Genomic DNA, 15,180 nt, shown 5'->3' on the forward strand with positions numbered 1-15,180 from the left:
GGGGAACTCTTGATAAGGTGATGGGGGAAGAGGAGTGATTGATAAGTTGAAAGTTCTAGTGGTGGTTGGATGCTTTTTCTCTTTTTGGCGGCGGGATTGCGGGAGTGGATTCTGTGGCGCCCCGTAGTGTCTTTTTCCTGTCGTCTCGTCGTCATTGTTTCCCGATTGGGAAGACGTCCGTTTTCATAGTTTATCACTAAATATCAACAAACATATCACCACTGCAGTACTGGTGTAGTAGGGTCAAGAAATCCCTCCGTATTTGCACGGAACATATGCCACGGCTGGGCTATTTTTTAGTTTCTCTTACCTTCCGTGAGCTTCTATAATCGTCTAATCCAACAATGACCAAGGGGTCTGATTATGTCTAAGAATCGTTAATGGAGCCAGTGACAAGTATTTGAGTTTCCTAGGCTCACAGTAATATACGAGCGTAGCCATGAGAGGCCATAGTTACGCCTAGGAGGACTAGGTAGTTAGAGGAGGGAGTTCCATTGAATAAAGTACACCAGGTACAACTAAACTGTCGCCATCACAGGCCCCCCATCGTATTTACCATCCAATATGCTCACTCCACAGTCAAATTGCAAAATCCTCATAGTATCCAGCGAGCATAGAGTCACCACTTATCCCCCGCAGCAGACAAGCCCAGCAAGTCAGCAAAAGCAGGTCTAGGGTTCGCTATGTGATATCAGCATCCCAAACGGACAAGTAACCAAAGCACGGAACACAGACAAGACAAAGAAAGCAAGGAAAGAGCGGAAAAGAAAAAGACATACCAAGTATCAGAATGGCTGGTAGCGCTTGTGAAACTCGATATGACTGAGCCCACTCATCTGAAAGACTGCATTGAAATCCTTAGCGTCATACCTGATCCTGTCCTTAGGCAAGCACACGTAGTAAGGCTGGCCAGCACAAGTGTTCACCCAATGGCCGGCACATTGCTTCTCAGCTATCTGCTTGACAGTGAGGTGCATACAATCACCATTTGGTGCATGGAACCAGAACTTGCGGTCTTCCTCAACAAGGTATGGGACCTGGTACATCAGCTTTCCGGAGCTAGATGCTATGAGCGAGAAGTTAGTACTTTGCATTTGTTCTCCACTTGTAGTCAGGTACTGAGCAGGACAAGGGGATAGGGTCGATGATACCGGCAGAAACAGCCATCGGCTTGTTCACTTCAAACACATCGGGGTGATAAGGCTTAGGTATAACAGGGTTAGACACATCTACAGGGCGGCAAAGACAGTGGCCAGGATATCCTGCAGCCTATATTTATATTTTGTTAATGAGAATATGGCGTCATGCTCATTTTAGCGTACCTTGGGGCAGTAAGCGGGAGTAGGGAAAACGCCAACGTATGGTCCGCTGGAATAGCAGCTTGGGTGAAACTTGGGTCCAGGGCAGCACTGGTAGTCACCTTGAGCAGGAGTTGCGCCGGGTGCAGTCAGAGCAATAGCAGCAGGTTTAGTAGAGGTAGTAGGAGTCGCAGTCACTGTGTGCTCTTCTGGCTGCAGCTTCGGGTAAGGGAATTGGTACTTGGCGGTGGCAACAGGAACTGGAGTATTAAAAGCAACGAAAGGTGTGCCCTCTTTGGCATCGCCATCACGGTGGATTGCAGTCATGTTTATGTATGGGGTAAGAAGATATGGTTACGCGGTCAAAGGGGTGAAAGGATGTGACAGGATGAAGATGTAACGAAATATCGCGAAGATAATAAACACAGAAAGGAATATATGAGGGGAGATAAGGTAATCTGTAGTAACACCGGCAAACAAATGGTGGGATTCCAGTGGGATTGTTGGCATGACAGGCAGAAGCCAAAGTCCGTTACCTATCGGATGTTTCCCCTACTTCACTTGAAACCTCAACAAATCACCTAACCTTTCTTTCCGGAAGGCAAACTACATTCCAGAAGTTCAAATACTCCATTAGTACATATATTACTAGTGGTTTATGCTATTCATATTCCAAGAGTGCAGAACAATAAGTCTATCCGTCAGTACACCAAACATGCAAGAGGCAAAATGCAAAGTTGTGCGGCCCAAGAGTGGCGATGTCCAAAACAACAACATTGTCAGCAGCACCACAGCTATTAACATATCAATACAGATGTCATGCATTCACCAGATACTGGTCAGATTTCATCTGCCATCAAATGAGTGCGCATAGGGCAAGCAATGGCCTCAGAATCAGTGGCTTCTACATAATGCTGGGCCCCATGGTATGTATACCAGATCTTCAGGGTTTTTGGCAGGAGAGGGGCCGGGTCATAAAAGCCAAGGATATGAAACTGCTCATAATTAGCTAATTGTATCCTCATGAAATTGCAGACTGATGATAAACTCACCTTGACCATGTTCTTGGGAATCACCAGCTGGCTACGGTCGACCAAACCAGCCACGGGAATAGTAACATCTACCACCTCATATTCTTTACCAACGTCGTTGCCCTTCTTCTTTGAAGGATAATGGCCATACTCGGCCTTAGTAATGACTAGACCGTCCTGTCTCTCCTCCTTCGCTTGCCTCCGCCGTACCTGTTCAGTCATGAGCTCAGTCGCTTGCAGGCTTTCTGCTCTCTTTATTGGCACCAATTTCTTCAGCTCCTTCTGTCGTCGAGCTATCACACGACGACGGTTCTTCCTTTCTCTTGGCCGAATAAACCCAAATTCCCACGCACAGTATGCCACCCATGGAAATATGATAGCAAGCGCGGCAGCGTCTGCATTGACCATGTCAATGGGACAGACAGCGATAGGAAGCTTAATCTTTTGCCCAAGTCTACTCCACGAGACCGTCATGACAAGGCCATGAGGGCCTTCAACTCCTACACCGAGTCCCATGCGAGTCAGTTCTCCAACCTGCCGCGACCCTTCAATTTTCCACGAAAGCGACAAATCCATGTTGACAGTACTGGCCACTTCAACCCGTATGGAGCGCGGTTCATTCGCCGGCGGCAAAGCATAATGGCCCTCGGAACTCCACTCAGAGCGCACAGGGTCATTGGCGGCCGTTCCGGAAAAGAGATTACGTGCGTAGCTCAGCTGTAAGCCACTTGCTTCGGGGGAAACAGAGAAGCCCATCTGCCAAGCTTCGCCCACCTTGTCTTCTGCGCGCTGTTTGGACCGAAGTTGCTGGTACTCGCTTTCCTCTTCCTCGCCTTCCGGCTGTTCATCATAATCATCCATAAAAGCAGCCTGCTTGTGAGATTTCGGGAGAGACAGCAGACCAATCTGGAACTGGCTAATCTGTTTGGGGATGGTGAATGCAGAGTCGACGTCTAGACCAATATCAAGAAAGGGGCTAAGCAAGCGCTCTACGGCGCCTGGCCAGCTGATAGTACCACTTTGCCATCTACAAAAGGCGTGTTTCCTGTCACCCACCTCTTTCATGACCTGAACGGCCATTGCTGGCGGGCATTTCACGGGTGACTTATAGAATGAACTGCTAAAGTTGACGTTGAAAGGCTTCGTCCCGGCAACAGGCGTAAAGGCTTTCACCATGTTCGCCTGCACTGACGGAACAGGCAATACCATGGCACCAACGGAGACGGCAGAATATCTGAGGAACGAGAAAGGCCGCTTGCTAAGGATGCCCTTCTGGCTTGCAACGTCGCCAAAGACATGATTGACAGAGGCCCCGAGCGTGATCTCTTGCGAGGCTATAATTGGCGGCAACGGAACCTACATGATACTGTCAGTCACAATCCCATCTATCCCCATCAACACCTTTCTTACCTTACGTATTTCCGTAGTTCCATCCGTATGCTCGATCGTAAGCTTCTGGGCCATGTGCCGCATCTCACCTGAGATCCCAGCATTAATGACCATCTCCGGCTCATCACTATCCTCAGCCTCGGCCTCCTGTTGCTCAGCACCCTCCTCCACAGGTTCATCCCTCTCCAACTTCCCCAACAGCTTCCTCGGCGTCGGCAAAGGAGCCTTAAAAGTATACCCCACATTGAACTTCGACGGCTTAGCCGAAGGCACATTGACATAAACCTCGCCCTCATCCTCATCGACAGAAATCATATCGGAAGCATCAATACCCAGGACAATGGAACCCTACCAGAAGAAAAAAAGAAAAAGAACCCACCATGTCAGCAACAACGCCCGAATCAGAGCCCCCCCCTCCTCGCAACAACCAAGGGAAGAAAGATAACATACCCGACTCTGCACCATAGAATTAATGGCCTTCCTCTCTCTCCGCTTCATCGCCTCCAAAAACCACCTCCGGAACTCCTCAGGCGACCTAGCCCTGACACCCACCCTGCGCTCCCGCTCCGCCTCCCCGCCCCTCCCCATACTCCCACCAGGTCCCCATTCCGCCTGGACACCCTCCGCTCCCAAGAGATCATACACGGTCCTCTTCCGATGATCAATCAGCGTGTCATACGCCTCACGGATACGCTCGAAATGCTGTCTCGCGATCTCCTGCCACTCACCGGGCTGTTTGTCCGGGTGAAAACTCAGCATCAAATTCTTATACGCGGACCGGATCTCCGCGTCGCTGGGCGGCGGTGTCCGGGATAATCCCAGGAGGGCATAGTAATCTGTTTCTTCAGGGTAGGATAATAGAGTCGCGTAATCCGGTTCCGGGTCGGCGGTGGGATCCGCTCGATTGCGATCCGTGGTATTATCTAGGTATTCGGGGCCGGTGGTCCATTCTTGGGATGTTGTTGCTTCAGCATGGACCCAGTCCGAGGACTCGGATGAGTAGGACGCTTGCATTGTGACTTGTGTGGTTGGTTCTCCGGGGGGGCGATCAGTTCGAGAATTGATTGTGGAAGTGGCGACGAGGCATCTTCTTGCGACGGTTGGCTTTTCGAATTGCTCTTAGTCGGTGGATGGTGTGTCGGGCTTTTTTTTTGCTATTTTTTTTTTCCTTTCTTTTTTTTTGCGGGGATACGTTTAGCTGTTATTTGGGATGACGTCGCGGGAAAAAAAGGTGTTGGGGGTTCGGTTGTGGATCCCCGTTGGCCCCGTGTACCTTGACGGATTCGGTATGGTACGAACTTTTTTAGGTATGTACGTTTCAAGTGTTCTTTCGTTTCGTTTTGGGTATTGATTACTCTTGTCTTCATATAGATGGGACACTTATACAGATTTTGTCAGAAGATAATATAACTAAGTCCATGGGTCAAAATTGTCTGAGAAAATTCAATTCAAAGCATGCTTAGATCAACCATGTCTCGCTAATATACACATCCATGTCAATGCATCCAGCGTATCATTCATGTCATAGGGGACCACACAATGGATCCCATCTAAATCAACAGGCACATTTCAGCCTTCAATCAAATCGAGTAGGAAGTTCAAACAGCGTAAGGGCTCAACGGTAGACAGAAGAAAGAGACCAGCCTCCAGGGTATACGGTAATAAATTATTATAGCCCATATTGGTAAACCGCGCCATGCAAGGATTCAGAGAACAAGGGAGGGAAAGGGGTAAAGGGTAGAATTGGTGGCAGATCACCAACAGTAAATGAGAAAGTAACTCTGCAATGCAATGCTTTTTTATTCAACTGGTGTCTCTGATCCAGAGAATATTTTCTTCCAGGAATGGAACTTTTCCAGCGCCCACGGCGGCAAAGAACCGTTCACGCGGTAAACCACCGTACATGAGATCTTCGTTGGATGGTGGTTCTTGCTTTTGGGTACCGTTGCGGACCTGACTATCCAGAGACGATCCGGTCACCATGAAAGCAACCTTGCCTTCCGACATCATCGGGTGATGGCGATGCTCCAGCATCGCGTCTAGTCGTGTTTCGACCAATGATACCAATGGCACAGATCCAGCCCAGAAACGGCTCAACTCCTTCAATGCTTCAAGACCACCCCGAATGAGAGTGATGGTCTCGGGGATATCAACCATCAACCCACCCGCGCTGAGAACGTCGACCGCAGAGACTATCACGTAACCCAAGTAAGGACTAAGAATCGTGCCCTTGGCCGTAGCCGGCTCCATGACAAGTCGTGACGGTTCGTACTCAGCAGCATAGCGCATGAGAGTAAGTGATATCCGAAGAATCTCGGCCGCGTGATTCCGAGTTGTATGTACGTGCCAGTCGATTGTTGCTTCAGGCAGGCTACGGTGACGAGCATGTCGATTGAGCTTCATCAACGTGGCATGATATAGCAAGTGAATCTCCACGAATGTGTCTGCCTTCTTTGTCCGAATGCTTCGCTCCATATTGACTGCCGTAAAGGTAAGATGATCTGGAAGTCTGGAAACTAACTCGTCCGACCGCCGAATGATGGAGGAATGGAATTCTTCGAAGAGCTTGCGATATGCATCCGCGGGTATCAATGATAGTCGGAATACATGATCTGACACATCTCCCCAAATGGCCATAACGTCTATCAAAAGCGCCATAGCACTTATGCCAGAGAGCTCATCCTCTGGCGACACCGGTGTCTGGTTCAGGAAATTTTGGAAATAAGGCACGGTGGTATATTGTTGGGCTTCGTAGACTTCTTCTCGGCAGGGGAGTCTGAGGTAGGCTGATTGGGAAGAAATAAAGGTCGAGGAAGGGGTGTAAAAGGAGGACAGGCGCTAGCAGACAAATGGTCAGCGCAAGGTCGGGGATGAAACCAACTGAGTAAGATCGGGGCGTTCCGGGGAACCTACATCCATCATAAACGCAATCCAGAACGTCCTCCGGCGGCACTCAATCAACGCTTGCGGGTGTAGACCGTATTCGCAAGTTTGTTGAGTTTGGTCCACGATGACTCCACCTGACTCGACATTATATCGTAACCCGCACACGGTTCGGACGGCTGCACCTGCTGCATCCCACGACTTCACAAGTGCACCGATAGCGTAAAACCAGAGACTCATGATAATACGGCTTTGCGCAAGTTGCAACGTGAGACTATGTTGGCTGCGCTCCACCGCATATCGGGCAGTGCGTGAATACCTTTTTAGTGCCATCACTCGATCTGGACGATCTGAAAATATCGCACCCAGTGCCATCATCGAGTAAAGAAGCATATGATCATCCAATGATTTCGTATGGCATGACCTCAACCACAGAAGGAAACGTTTCCGAGGAAGCATGTAATACAAGCGATCGTTGATGTAGTTAAAATAGGTTTCAATATAATGGACTGTCAGTTCGGGATCGGCTTCGTACGGATCGATGCTCCAGTCGCATGCGATAGGATCTTGAGGATCTAAATCTTTCATCTCCATCAATATCTCGTTGTAATCCGGGGGCACATGGACCGCAGGGCGTTTGCTGAATTCCTCCACCCCCACGGAGACCCGACTCAAGCTCTGCACTCGTAGTCTGCGTTGATGCTCGGCTTCTAGCGTATTCTCCTGAACACCCTCCATAGCGGAAGGAGTAAGCACGGCGCCTTCAGATACCGGCGACTGTGAACTGGTTCCCGGAAGGGAGGTTGAACTCTCCGATGCCCGAACCATCGAGTAAAACGAACCAGAAGATCCTGGATAGTTGTGGCCCGCAGTGAAACCATCTCTTATTTCGTATCGGTTTAGCAACTGCGAAGCCTTCAGTGCCGCACGGTGGCCGCGAGGCCTAGTAAACACCAACGTTAGACTCATGTCCATTGCATCAACTAGAACTTTGATACTTACGCGCTCTCAAACCTGCACTCTCGTCCGGATTTCTGACACTGGTCGCATTTAGGAAGGTTTGGTTGGCATTTGATTTTCTTCTCCCTGCATGTTAGACACGCTTGTGCCAGCCGCTTTCGCGGCTTTCCAGCCTTAGTGATCCCCCAGTTAGCGTTCACCGGCACACCATCGATGATCTTCGGACAATGAGAGCCATCAGCATATATATAGCACAAACCCTCTCCATCGATATACTTTTCATCGATGACATGAGGTCGGACATTGGACTGGGACTTGTTTGTCGCACTGCCAGAATCCGAGGTCTCTGAGCCAGCCACATCTCCTGAATCCCGCTCATGGGATCTGAAGCCCTGGGGGGAATAAGAAGGGGGTGCGAAAGGTGGGATAGAAGGGCTACCCTGGCTTGCAGGGCTAAAGTGAGGCTCATGCCCTAAGCCATGAGGCGACATGTGAGTGAGGCGGGGCAAGGCCCCCGGCTGCAGCTGTGGACTAGGATCAGAACGGAATTTGGCGCTCTCCTGAATGTCACTCCGGGGCGTCACGAAGACAGGACCTGTCTCCTTCGGACGATACCTATGCGTGGGATCCGTCGCTCCATTATGAGGTGCATAATTAAATGCATGGGGGCGATAAGGTGATGGGGGTCGGCTCTCAGGCACAGTGGGAGTCAGCAACTGGCTAACTGACGGGAGCTGTTTGTTTGGGGTCTGCTGATGGCCTGGAGAAGGTCTCGAAAGCGCCCCTCCAGAATCGGCTCCCTCTCCCTGATTTCGCTGATGCAAGAAGGGATCATTTCCTAATTGCAAAGGCGCCGAAGAACGCGGTGGTGGAAGTTTGTATGGGTGAGGCCCGGGAACTGGCGGGTTAGCTGGCGTATTGGACTCTCGACGACTCGACTGGCCATCGATGGCAGGTAACATACGTCCGAATTGTCCCACATAGTAGTTCGACATGGTTGACATTAGGCGTAAACGAGAGTCGGTTCTGGCCAGGTACCTAAGATCATATACCCAACAGCAACAGCTTTCAAGATGGTATCGAAGCGCCTGCAAGAAAGCCAAACGAAGTCCGAGGTCTCAAGGTACCAATCAGTGAAGAGATCTGGTGAGAACAGGACAAACGATTAACATTGTTTACCAAAAGGGGTGTGGTAACGTTAAATCAGATGAACGGACAGGCCGAAATGCATCCACACACCTCCTATTGACTTTGCGATTCCTTTGGTGTTGATAGAAAATTCAAGGGTGTCGTAGCAAAACCAGTGTCATAAAAATCAAATGGAAAATGATAGATAAAAGCCGTATTTAAGCCCTCTTTAGGATGAAAGGGCAGATAGAATCGGGCTCTCTTCGAGCCTCGTACTGGTGACAAATACCCTTTATCAAGGGAACTGAATCGAATATACCGAATGCGGAGGTGGCGGACGCCGAGTGAATAGAGAATGACTGCCAGAACTGGATGATCTGTGACCAGCTTTCTGCAACAAAAAAGAACGACTTCGCGCCACACGGGCTCACTTGAACGCTTCCATACACTCCCGGAGGGTGGAAACACAACGGGAAGGCAGCAGTTGGGGCGTATTCAACTTAGCACGCCACTGTCATTGCGCAAACGGATCTGGTACTTGAGCTTTTTGGGACACTCTCCTCATTCCCGGGATACTGCAAGATTCCAGTTGACTGTCCCGGACACCCAACAGTTGGTCCCGCTGGAGGAGGCGGGGGGGTTAATTGTTGGGTCCGAATCGAGGCGGCACTGGGAGACGCCCCAATACGGTGGAGAGTAGTAGGGGTCAAGACAGCGTCTTCTGGACACAAATGATATAGGGATAGCGTCGTCGGACTGCAGGCACTAGTAATGTCAGAACGGCAGGGAAACAAGCTTAGTGAGTAAGGATAAAGGGAAAGGGCGTTTGTCGAGGACAAATGGTGTCCGCGGCCGCGTAGGACAATAGGCGAATGAAAGACTAAAGTAACAACGAAGTGGGTTGCTCTTCTTTGTCCTTCTTTTCTCTCTCTCCTCGTTGTTGCTCCCTTTTTTTTAATTTTCTTTTTATTCTGGGGATTTTGTTTTACCCAGAGTCCTCTTCCGGCGTTGGCAGCAGCCCACAGTGAACCCTTAGGAATCCATACGCACCTTAACCGTTCAAAGGAAGGCTGAGAAAATCACACTGCCACTAGAGGGAAAGGAATGGACCCTGGCAGTGATAGCGTATTCGCGGCAAATCCAGAAGAGCAAGGCGAGAGGTGATTTGCTACTAAGGGCCGAGGGATATCGGGGGCCAAGTGTTCTGACGTTGAAGTATCTGCACTCGTACACAAAAAAAAACAGCCTCCCCTGTAAGACGTGTACTAAAGGGAGGGGCGGTGCTAGTGAGAGAGAGAAAGAGAGAGAGACAGGCAATTCCAAAAATAATCAAAATTGAAAAAGATCAAAAGATAGGTCGGGAATAATATAACAAAAAAATAAAGATAAAATCAAAAAATGGATAACCCAAAAATTGAACGGGAATGGGAAGGAAGTAAGAACGTGAGAGAGAAGGAAATCAATCACCCGATGGGAAAAGGAAAGAAGTATAAAATAGAATAAATTCAAAAGAAAGAGAAAAAGAAAAGAAAAAAAAAACTAGTCCAGCAGAATGCAAAGAATATTAAAATAATTTCCAATGGGAAAAAATAAAAATAAAAATGATAACACCTTGTTTTTCCAACGAAGTTAACTAATAGTAGTTCACTTCAAATTAGACAGATCCATCAATTAAATTCCTTCGGATGATCATGGGGAAAAAAAGGGTTCAGTTTTAGTTCCATTCTCCTCGGGTTCTGTCAATCCACACGCACTATCTTAGCATTAACGGTCGACGCCCAGACTTCACTATCATTGACGGGTCCCTCAGCTTTCTTTATATATGGCCAAATCGAGATAAGTATGTAATGTACTTCTGACTACGAGTAAACTTCCAACAAAGACGATCTCTAATCCACACCTCTACCCTTTTCATGACTTGCATACAAAGCGTTATTCTGGGATTTCCTCATCCTGAAACGAATCTGCACGCCACAATGCCATACTTGTCAATTTCTAGAAAGCTTCGAAGGATTTTTTTTACTTTCTTTTCTTTCTTTCTTTCTTTCTTTTTCCTTCCCTGATGATCAGCAGGGGCACCAGCGTCTCAGTCAAATTCGACCGCAGGAGTCACTGCCAAGAGTAAAGGAAAGACAAGAATCGTCATCGTTTTCTTCACAGACCAACTTCATCGCCAGAAGTGTCATGAATCATGCAACGGGTTGATAGTAGTCTCCGTGGGATGCTCCATCAATACCGAATTGAGCTTCCTTTCCCACTCTTTCCATTCTGTTAGCAATAAAAAGAAAAAAAAATAAAATAAAGAATAAAAAATAAAATAAATAAAAATAAAAAATAAAAAATAAAAAATAAAAAATAAAAAATTGAGAAAAATTACCTCGGTGGATTTTTTTATTTCTTAATAGACTTAAGTTTCTTTTCAACGGACGACCCGCAGGATATAACCTATTTCGTACGATGGTAAGTATGGTAGAGACTAAAGATAGAGAGGGGGGAATAGAAACGTTCCCAGATCCCGTTTATCTCCAGGACCCAAAAAGAATAGAAGCTAAGAAACTGGAGACCCGGACCAGACTATGGGTGACTGGTGAGACGTGGGAATGGCTCTGCCGCTATGGAGGGAGAATCTTCGGAACGGCAGTTGAAAATAACCTTGTTTTCAATGTTTCAATCAATGCACGATGGGAAAGGGACAAATTGTGGGTTTTGGTCCCGTCCGTCCACCAAACAACTCCTTGTATGGACGGTCGACAGACAACTTCCCTAATTTGATTTAATTTGGATGTCTGTGTGCGAGGATCCAGAGCTCCCTGTTAGGCGACATATTCATGTGGGACTGCTTTACCTGCGTATATTGAATTTCGGCCTTAGCCGTATATTATATTGTGATTATTTTCTTCCCTCTGGACCGCAACTCTATGATATGATATTAATCTCGAATATAGTCACTACTAGTAAAATGGTAAGTGCAACCTAAAACCAGTAAGTACTAAGTAATCCTTCGGCCCACGACTCGGAAAAATTCCTATACTTCACTTAAACGGGGGGAGGGACCACATGCCCACCGGCAAGTTGCGCTGATCCATTCTATATGAAAAAGAAAAGTGGGAGAGAAATAAAAAAAGAACGAAAATCAAAACCAGGCTCGTATTCGGACCCCTCCGATCAACCCTCGAAACCTCAGAAGAAAAGAGAAGATCCTCCCACGGGACGGTCTCAGTCCCAGCTTCAATTAGTCTCAGAGGGTATACGTAAGTCACAGGCTCGGGAAGGTGCAGCAGAAGCAGCGATAGCTTCAGGAGCTCAAACCATCGATCGTTCCATTGGATTGTTATTCGCGGGGGGTCTTCGCACCAAGTGGGCTTGGGTGAAATCCGTCAACCGGGCCCGAAAGAATTCCTATAATCATTTTCATTAGGAAAGGGCAGGCATGTGTGTCTCGGCTCGGCTTAAACTACCACCAACTACGTGCTCCGTCTGCTATACTGTTTTGAGTCCGGAGGAGTTCCTCTTTGGAATCCAACGGCTCTTCTCCGGCAGACAGCCCGTATCGTCAGTAACGGCGTAATTGCAACGTGTCTCACATCATGACGATCCGATCTGCAATCCGTCAAGGTTGCTGCGATTTTCTACGTAGTTTCTCCTTCCTTTTTCCGACCAGTCTCGGATCCTTGGTTGGACTAGTAGTGTGATAAGGCTATTAGCCGGATCTATAACACAGGTTATTATTTTCCTGATTACTGATCCGGGAAACTCAAAGAAAAGTAGAGCCGTTCGTCGATCAAGGCCGACTGTATCTGCCACAAGCATTTCTAGTTCCCATGTCCCACGGTTAAAGCGATTATTCTCCGTCAATTTACTGGCTTTCGGCGGGCAATCAGGTCCAACCCTTGCGGGAGTAACGTACAGATAGGGCTGTTACCCTAATTCCTGCAATACTACCTTAGTTCTAACGTAAACTAATTAAGAAAAAGAAAAAGAAAAAGTCTAATATTTAGGTATGCATCATACGATTCACAGCCGATGACGCTTGCCGAGGGCCAAAAAAATCCCAGATAAGTGCAAAAACAAAGGCCAAAATAAGGAAGCGTCCATATAGCAAACGAGGCAGACACTTATTGGCACATTGAGCCTCGGGAGTTGACGAGAGTAGGGTTGATCCAGAGGGAAATATTTTCCCGAACAAATACCGAAAAAAGGTGAAGAGGAACCGACGGGCAGCCCTGAATGGAGCCAATCCTGGAGCAATAAGATAGTATTAACAAGAGGAGATCCACCTCCAGAAAGAAATACAAAACAATAGTTGATGCTAGTTGGCCAAAGGAGTAGAGACCCTGAATCGGATAACCTTGTCGAGGAGGGATGTAATTGTTAGTATCTAGTTGCCTAGTACCAGACCGACGACGCTCTCAAGGTCACGGCACTAAAGCCTTCCAAAGCCGTGACTTTTTCGGGAAGGACGCAGAAGAGTGTCCACATCGCCTCTGGTTGTTTTCCGATAGGGTCAATCCGCACCGACCGGTCTGAGACATCCATGTAATTGGGATTGCTAAATATTGGAACTTAATGACTGGGGTGCCGGCGGAGAGAGAACCAGGAACAGCCAAATCAGGAAAAAACCAGGCTAATATAGCAGGAATTTATTAATAATGGCAATTATAGTCCAGGACGGCTAACAATCCTTGCACAGCCATCACCCTGGATCAACCAGTCAATCTATTTAACATCTCCCTAGCTACCCGGATCATCCTTCTCGATACTCTTTTGACGCGGACAAACGACGATCCCGACGGCGATTCGAACTTTTGACGTAGACGTCAGAGATGATGTAGAGATGAAGGGCCATGCCGAAAGTTACACCTAGATAGATCTTGACAACTCGGCATATCCGATTTGGAAAACGGGAATTTTTCCAGGCGCATGTGCACCCATGGTTGCAAGCTTTTAACGGTGGCACCAAAGTTCAGTATGTGGAGCATCAGCTGCAAGGCAGTCGGTTGAAACTCAAGTAACAGAAATTAGCCTAAGGCAGGAGACAAGGCAGATACAGATCAACGCAGTGGTAAGGATCTGTACCGACAGAAAGATATGATAACAAAAAAAATAAAATAAAATAAAATAAAGTAAAGTAATAATAATAGATAAATAGAAAAGCCTTACGAAGCCCCTGCGTGTCCAATTGGGCGATTTTAGGCGAGTGTACTAAGTACTATCGTATGAGTATTAGGTACTAGTATCTACCTAGTTTATGGAGACAAGATGGGATACAACATAAGCCGGAAAGACGACAGAAAAAGGAGGGGATAGAGGGGGAAACGAAAAGAGACCAGGGTAATATAGTAAAGTACAGGTATGTACATACGTACTCGGTATGTATGAATGGAAGGAATGTCCACTATATCACCTCGGCTATCAGGGAGCGCGCGCATGGGACAATGGGAAACGTAAGTGACAGCAGATAGTTAAGAACCACTTTAGTCTAGGCAAAAGGTTAGCTAACCTGAACCCTGAATTCGCTCCAGAACAGACTAGCGTTTTGACGACTAACTACCAAATCGAGTAAAGCCTGGGGGGCGCCGCAAAGGACGGGCGGGTTCAAAGTTAATCGTAGGAACTTATGTATGTGGTCACGGTTCGTCCGGTACTATTTAAAGGCTAACCGAAAACAATCCTAAAATAAAGTAACAAAACCAAAATTTCTTCAAAAATAGGTCTATGTCCAGAGAATCGATCAGAATGCTTTGGACAATATTAACTCCCAAGAAAGTATTTCTTTTTTATTTGATTTGAATTTCTTTTTCTCATTTTGATTCTTGTTCATTGGTCAAATCTATCATGATCCATGGAACCGTTATTCTCTGTTGAGTAACCAAGCGAGGAATTACGATTCCGCACCTCCGCTCCGGGTGTGAATAGTGTTGTTGCTTTTTTTTCTCCCGTGCGGACGATCATATCTGTAAGGACGGAGGCCTATCTGCACCGATGTTCCGTCTTTTACGTTCTTGCACGGACGCCCTTACTTTTCAAGGTTACAGCCTACGTGGTAAATAGTCACTGGTACAAGAACCGACTAGGATAATATCTTGAGAAATCGGGGCTCGTGACTTTCATATGATACTGAGTCTTTTTTATTTTATTTTTTTACTCAAGGAAAATAAAGAGAGAGGAAAAAGTGGATCAGCCACGTTCGCATTGCTGATCTCTTCTTACCATACGGAGAGTCTGTCTTGGCATTAGTATATGAAGTCCGTGAGTTTTGGAGGCTAACAATTAGTATTGACTTTCTTAATGCCGTAATGCCGTTTAATTGAATTGCCGATTTCCTTCTAAACATTTAATATTTCAGAGAAAAAAAAAAAAGAACTAAAATCTCTCAAGTAATAGAAATGTATGAACATATACTAATTCGAAAGGTACTAGTAATATGTCTAGGCTCCTTTAGGGCAGGTCGACGCACATGCAAATAACCCGGTATTGATCCTACCAGATTA

The 15,180-nt window shown here is 47.1% G+C and overlaps 3 protein-coding genes across 3 annotated transcripts; all 3 read right to left on the bottom strand.

Annotated features, from left to right (window-relative positions):
* Window positions 1-144: 144 nt before the first annotated feature.
* On the bottom strand, window positions 145-4,296 carry F9C07_2283766 (uncharacterized protein). Its single transcript, XM_041292196.2, has 5 exons — window positions 4,169-4,296; window positions 3,740-4,066; window positions 2,351-3,685; window positions 1,323-2,293; window positions 145-1,269 (listed from the first exon to the last, which is right to left on the bottom strand). The coding sequence occupies exons 1-4, from the start codon at window positions 4,214-4,216 to the stop codon at window positions 2,138-2,140; spliced, it is 1,866 nt and encodes a 621-aa protein (XP_041146531.2). The 5' UTR covers window positions 4,217-4,296; the 3' UTR covers window positions 145-1,269; window positions 1,323-2,137.
* F9C07_10641 (uncharacterized protein) lies at window positions 786-1,625 on the bottom strand (the record flags this gene model as incomplete). The annotated part of the gene is made up of 3 exons (XM_041285988.1): window positions 786-1,066; window positions 1,152-1,269; window positions 1,323-1,625. 3 exons carry the CDS (start codon window positions 1,623-1,625, stop codon window positions 786-788), a joined length of 702 nt encoding a protein of 233 aa, XP_041146530.1.
* F9C07_2283768 (uncharacterized protein) lies at window positions 4,297-10,463 on the bottom strand. Its single transcript, XM_041292197.2, has 3 exons — window positions 7,604-10,463; window positions 6,632-7,544; window positions 4,297-6,556 (listed from the first exon to the last, which is right to left on the bottom strand). The coding sequence occupies exons 1-3, from the start codon at window positions 8,563-8,565 to the stop codon at window positions 5,522-5,524; spliced, it is 2,910 nt and encodes a 969-aa protein (XP_041146532.1). The 5' UTR covers window positions 8,566-10,463; the 3' UTR covers window positions 4,297-5,521.
* Between the last annotated feature and the right edge of the window lie 4,717 nt (window positions 10,464-15,180).

The sequence above is a fragment of the Aspergillus flavus genome, chromosome 4 (genome assembly GCF_009017415.1).
Source record: "Aspergillus flavus chromosome 4, complete sequence".
Lineage (NCBI taxonomy): Eukaryota > Fungi > Ascomycota > Eurotiomycetes > Eurotiales > Aspergillaceae > Aspergillus > Aspergillus flavus.

What these genes read in the sequence shown, in the direction of transcription:
- F9C07_2283766 (XM_041292196.2), bottom strand. Translation starts at nt 4,216, where the DNA reads ATGAAGCGGAGAGAGAGGAAGGCCATTAATTCTATGGTGCAGAGTCGG. An exon ending in ATTCTATGGTGCAGAGTCGG is followed by an intron (nt 4,067 to 4,168) that starts GTATGTTATCTT and finishes TTCTTCTGGTAG; the next exon opens with GGTTCCATTGTCCTGGGTAT. An exon ending in GAACTACGGAAATACGTAAG is followed by an intron (nt 3,686 to 3,739) that starts GTAAGAAAGGTG and finishes AGTATCATGTAG; the next exon opens with GTTCCGTTGCCGCCAATTAT.
- F9C07_2283768 (XM_041292197.2), bottom strand. Translation starts at nt 8,565, where the DNA reads ATGTCAACCATGTCGAACTACTATGTGGGACAATTCGGACGTATGTTA. An exon ending in GAGTGCAGGTTTGAGAGCGC is followed by an intron (nt 7,545 to 7,603) that starts GTAAGTATCAAA and finishes GGTGTTTACTAG; the next exon opens with GCCTCGCGGCCACCGTGCGG. An exon ending in GGATTGCGTTTATGATGGAT is followed by an intron (nt 6,557 to 6,631) that starts GTAGGTTCCCCG and finishes TTTGTCTGCTAG; the next exon opens with CGCCTGTCCTCCTTTTACAC.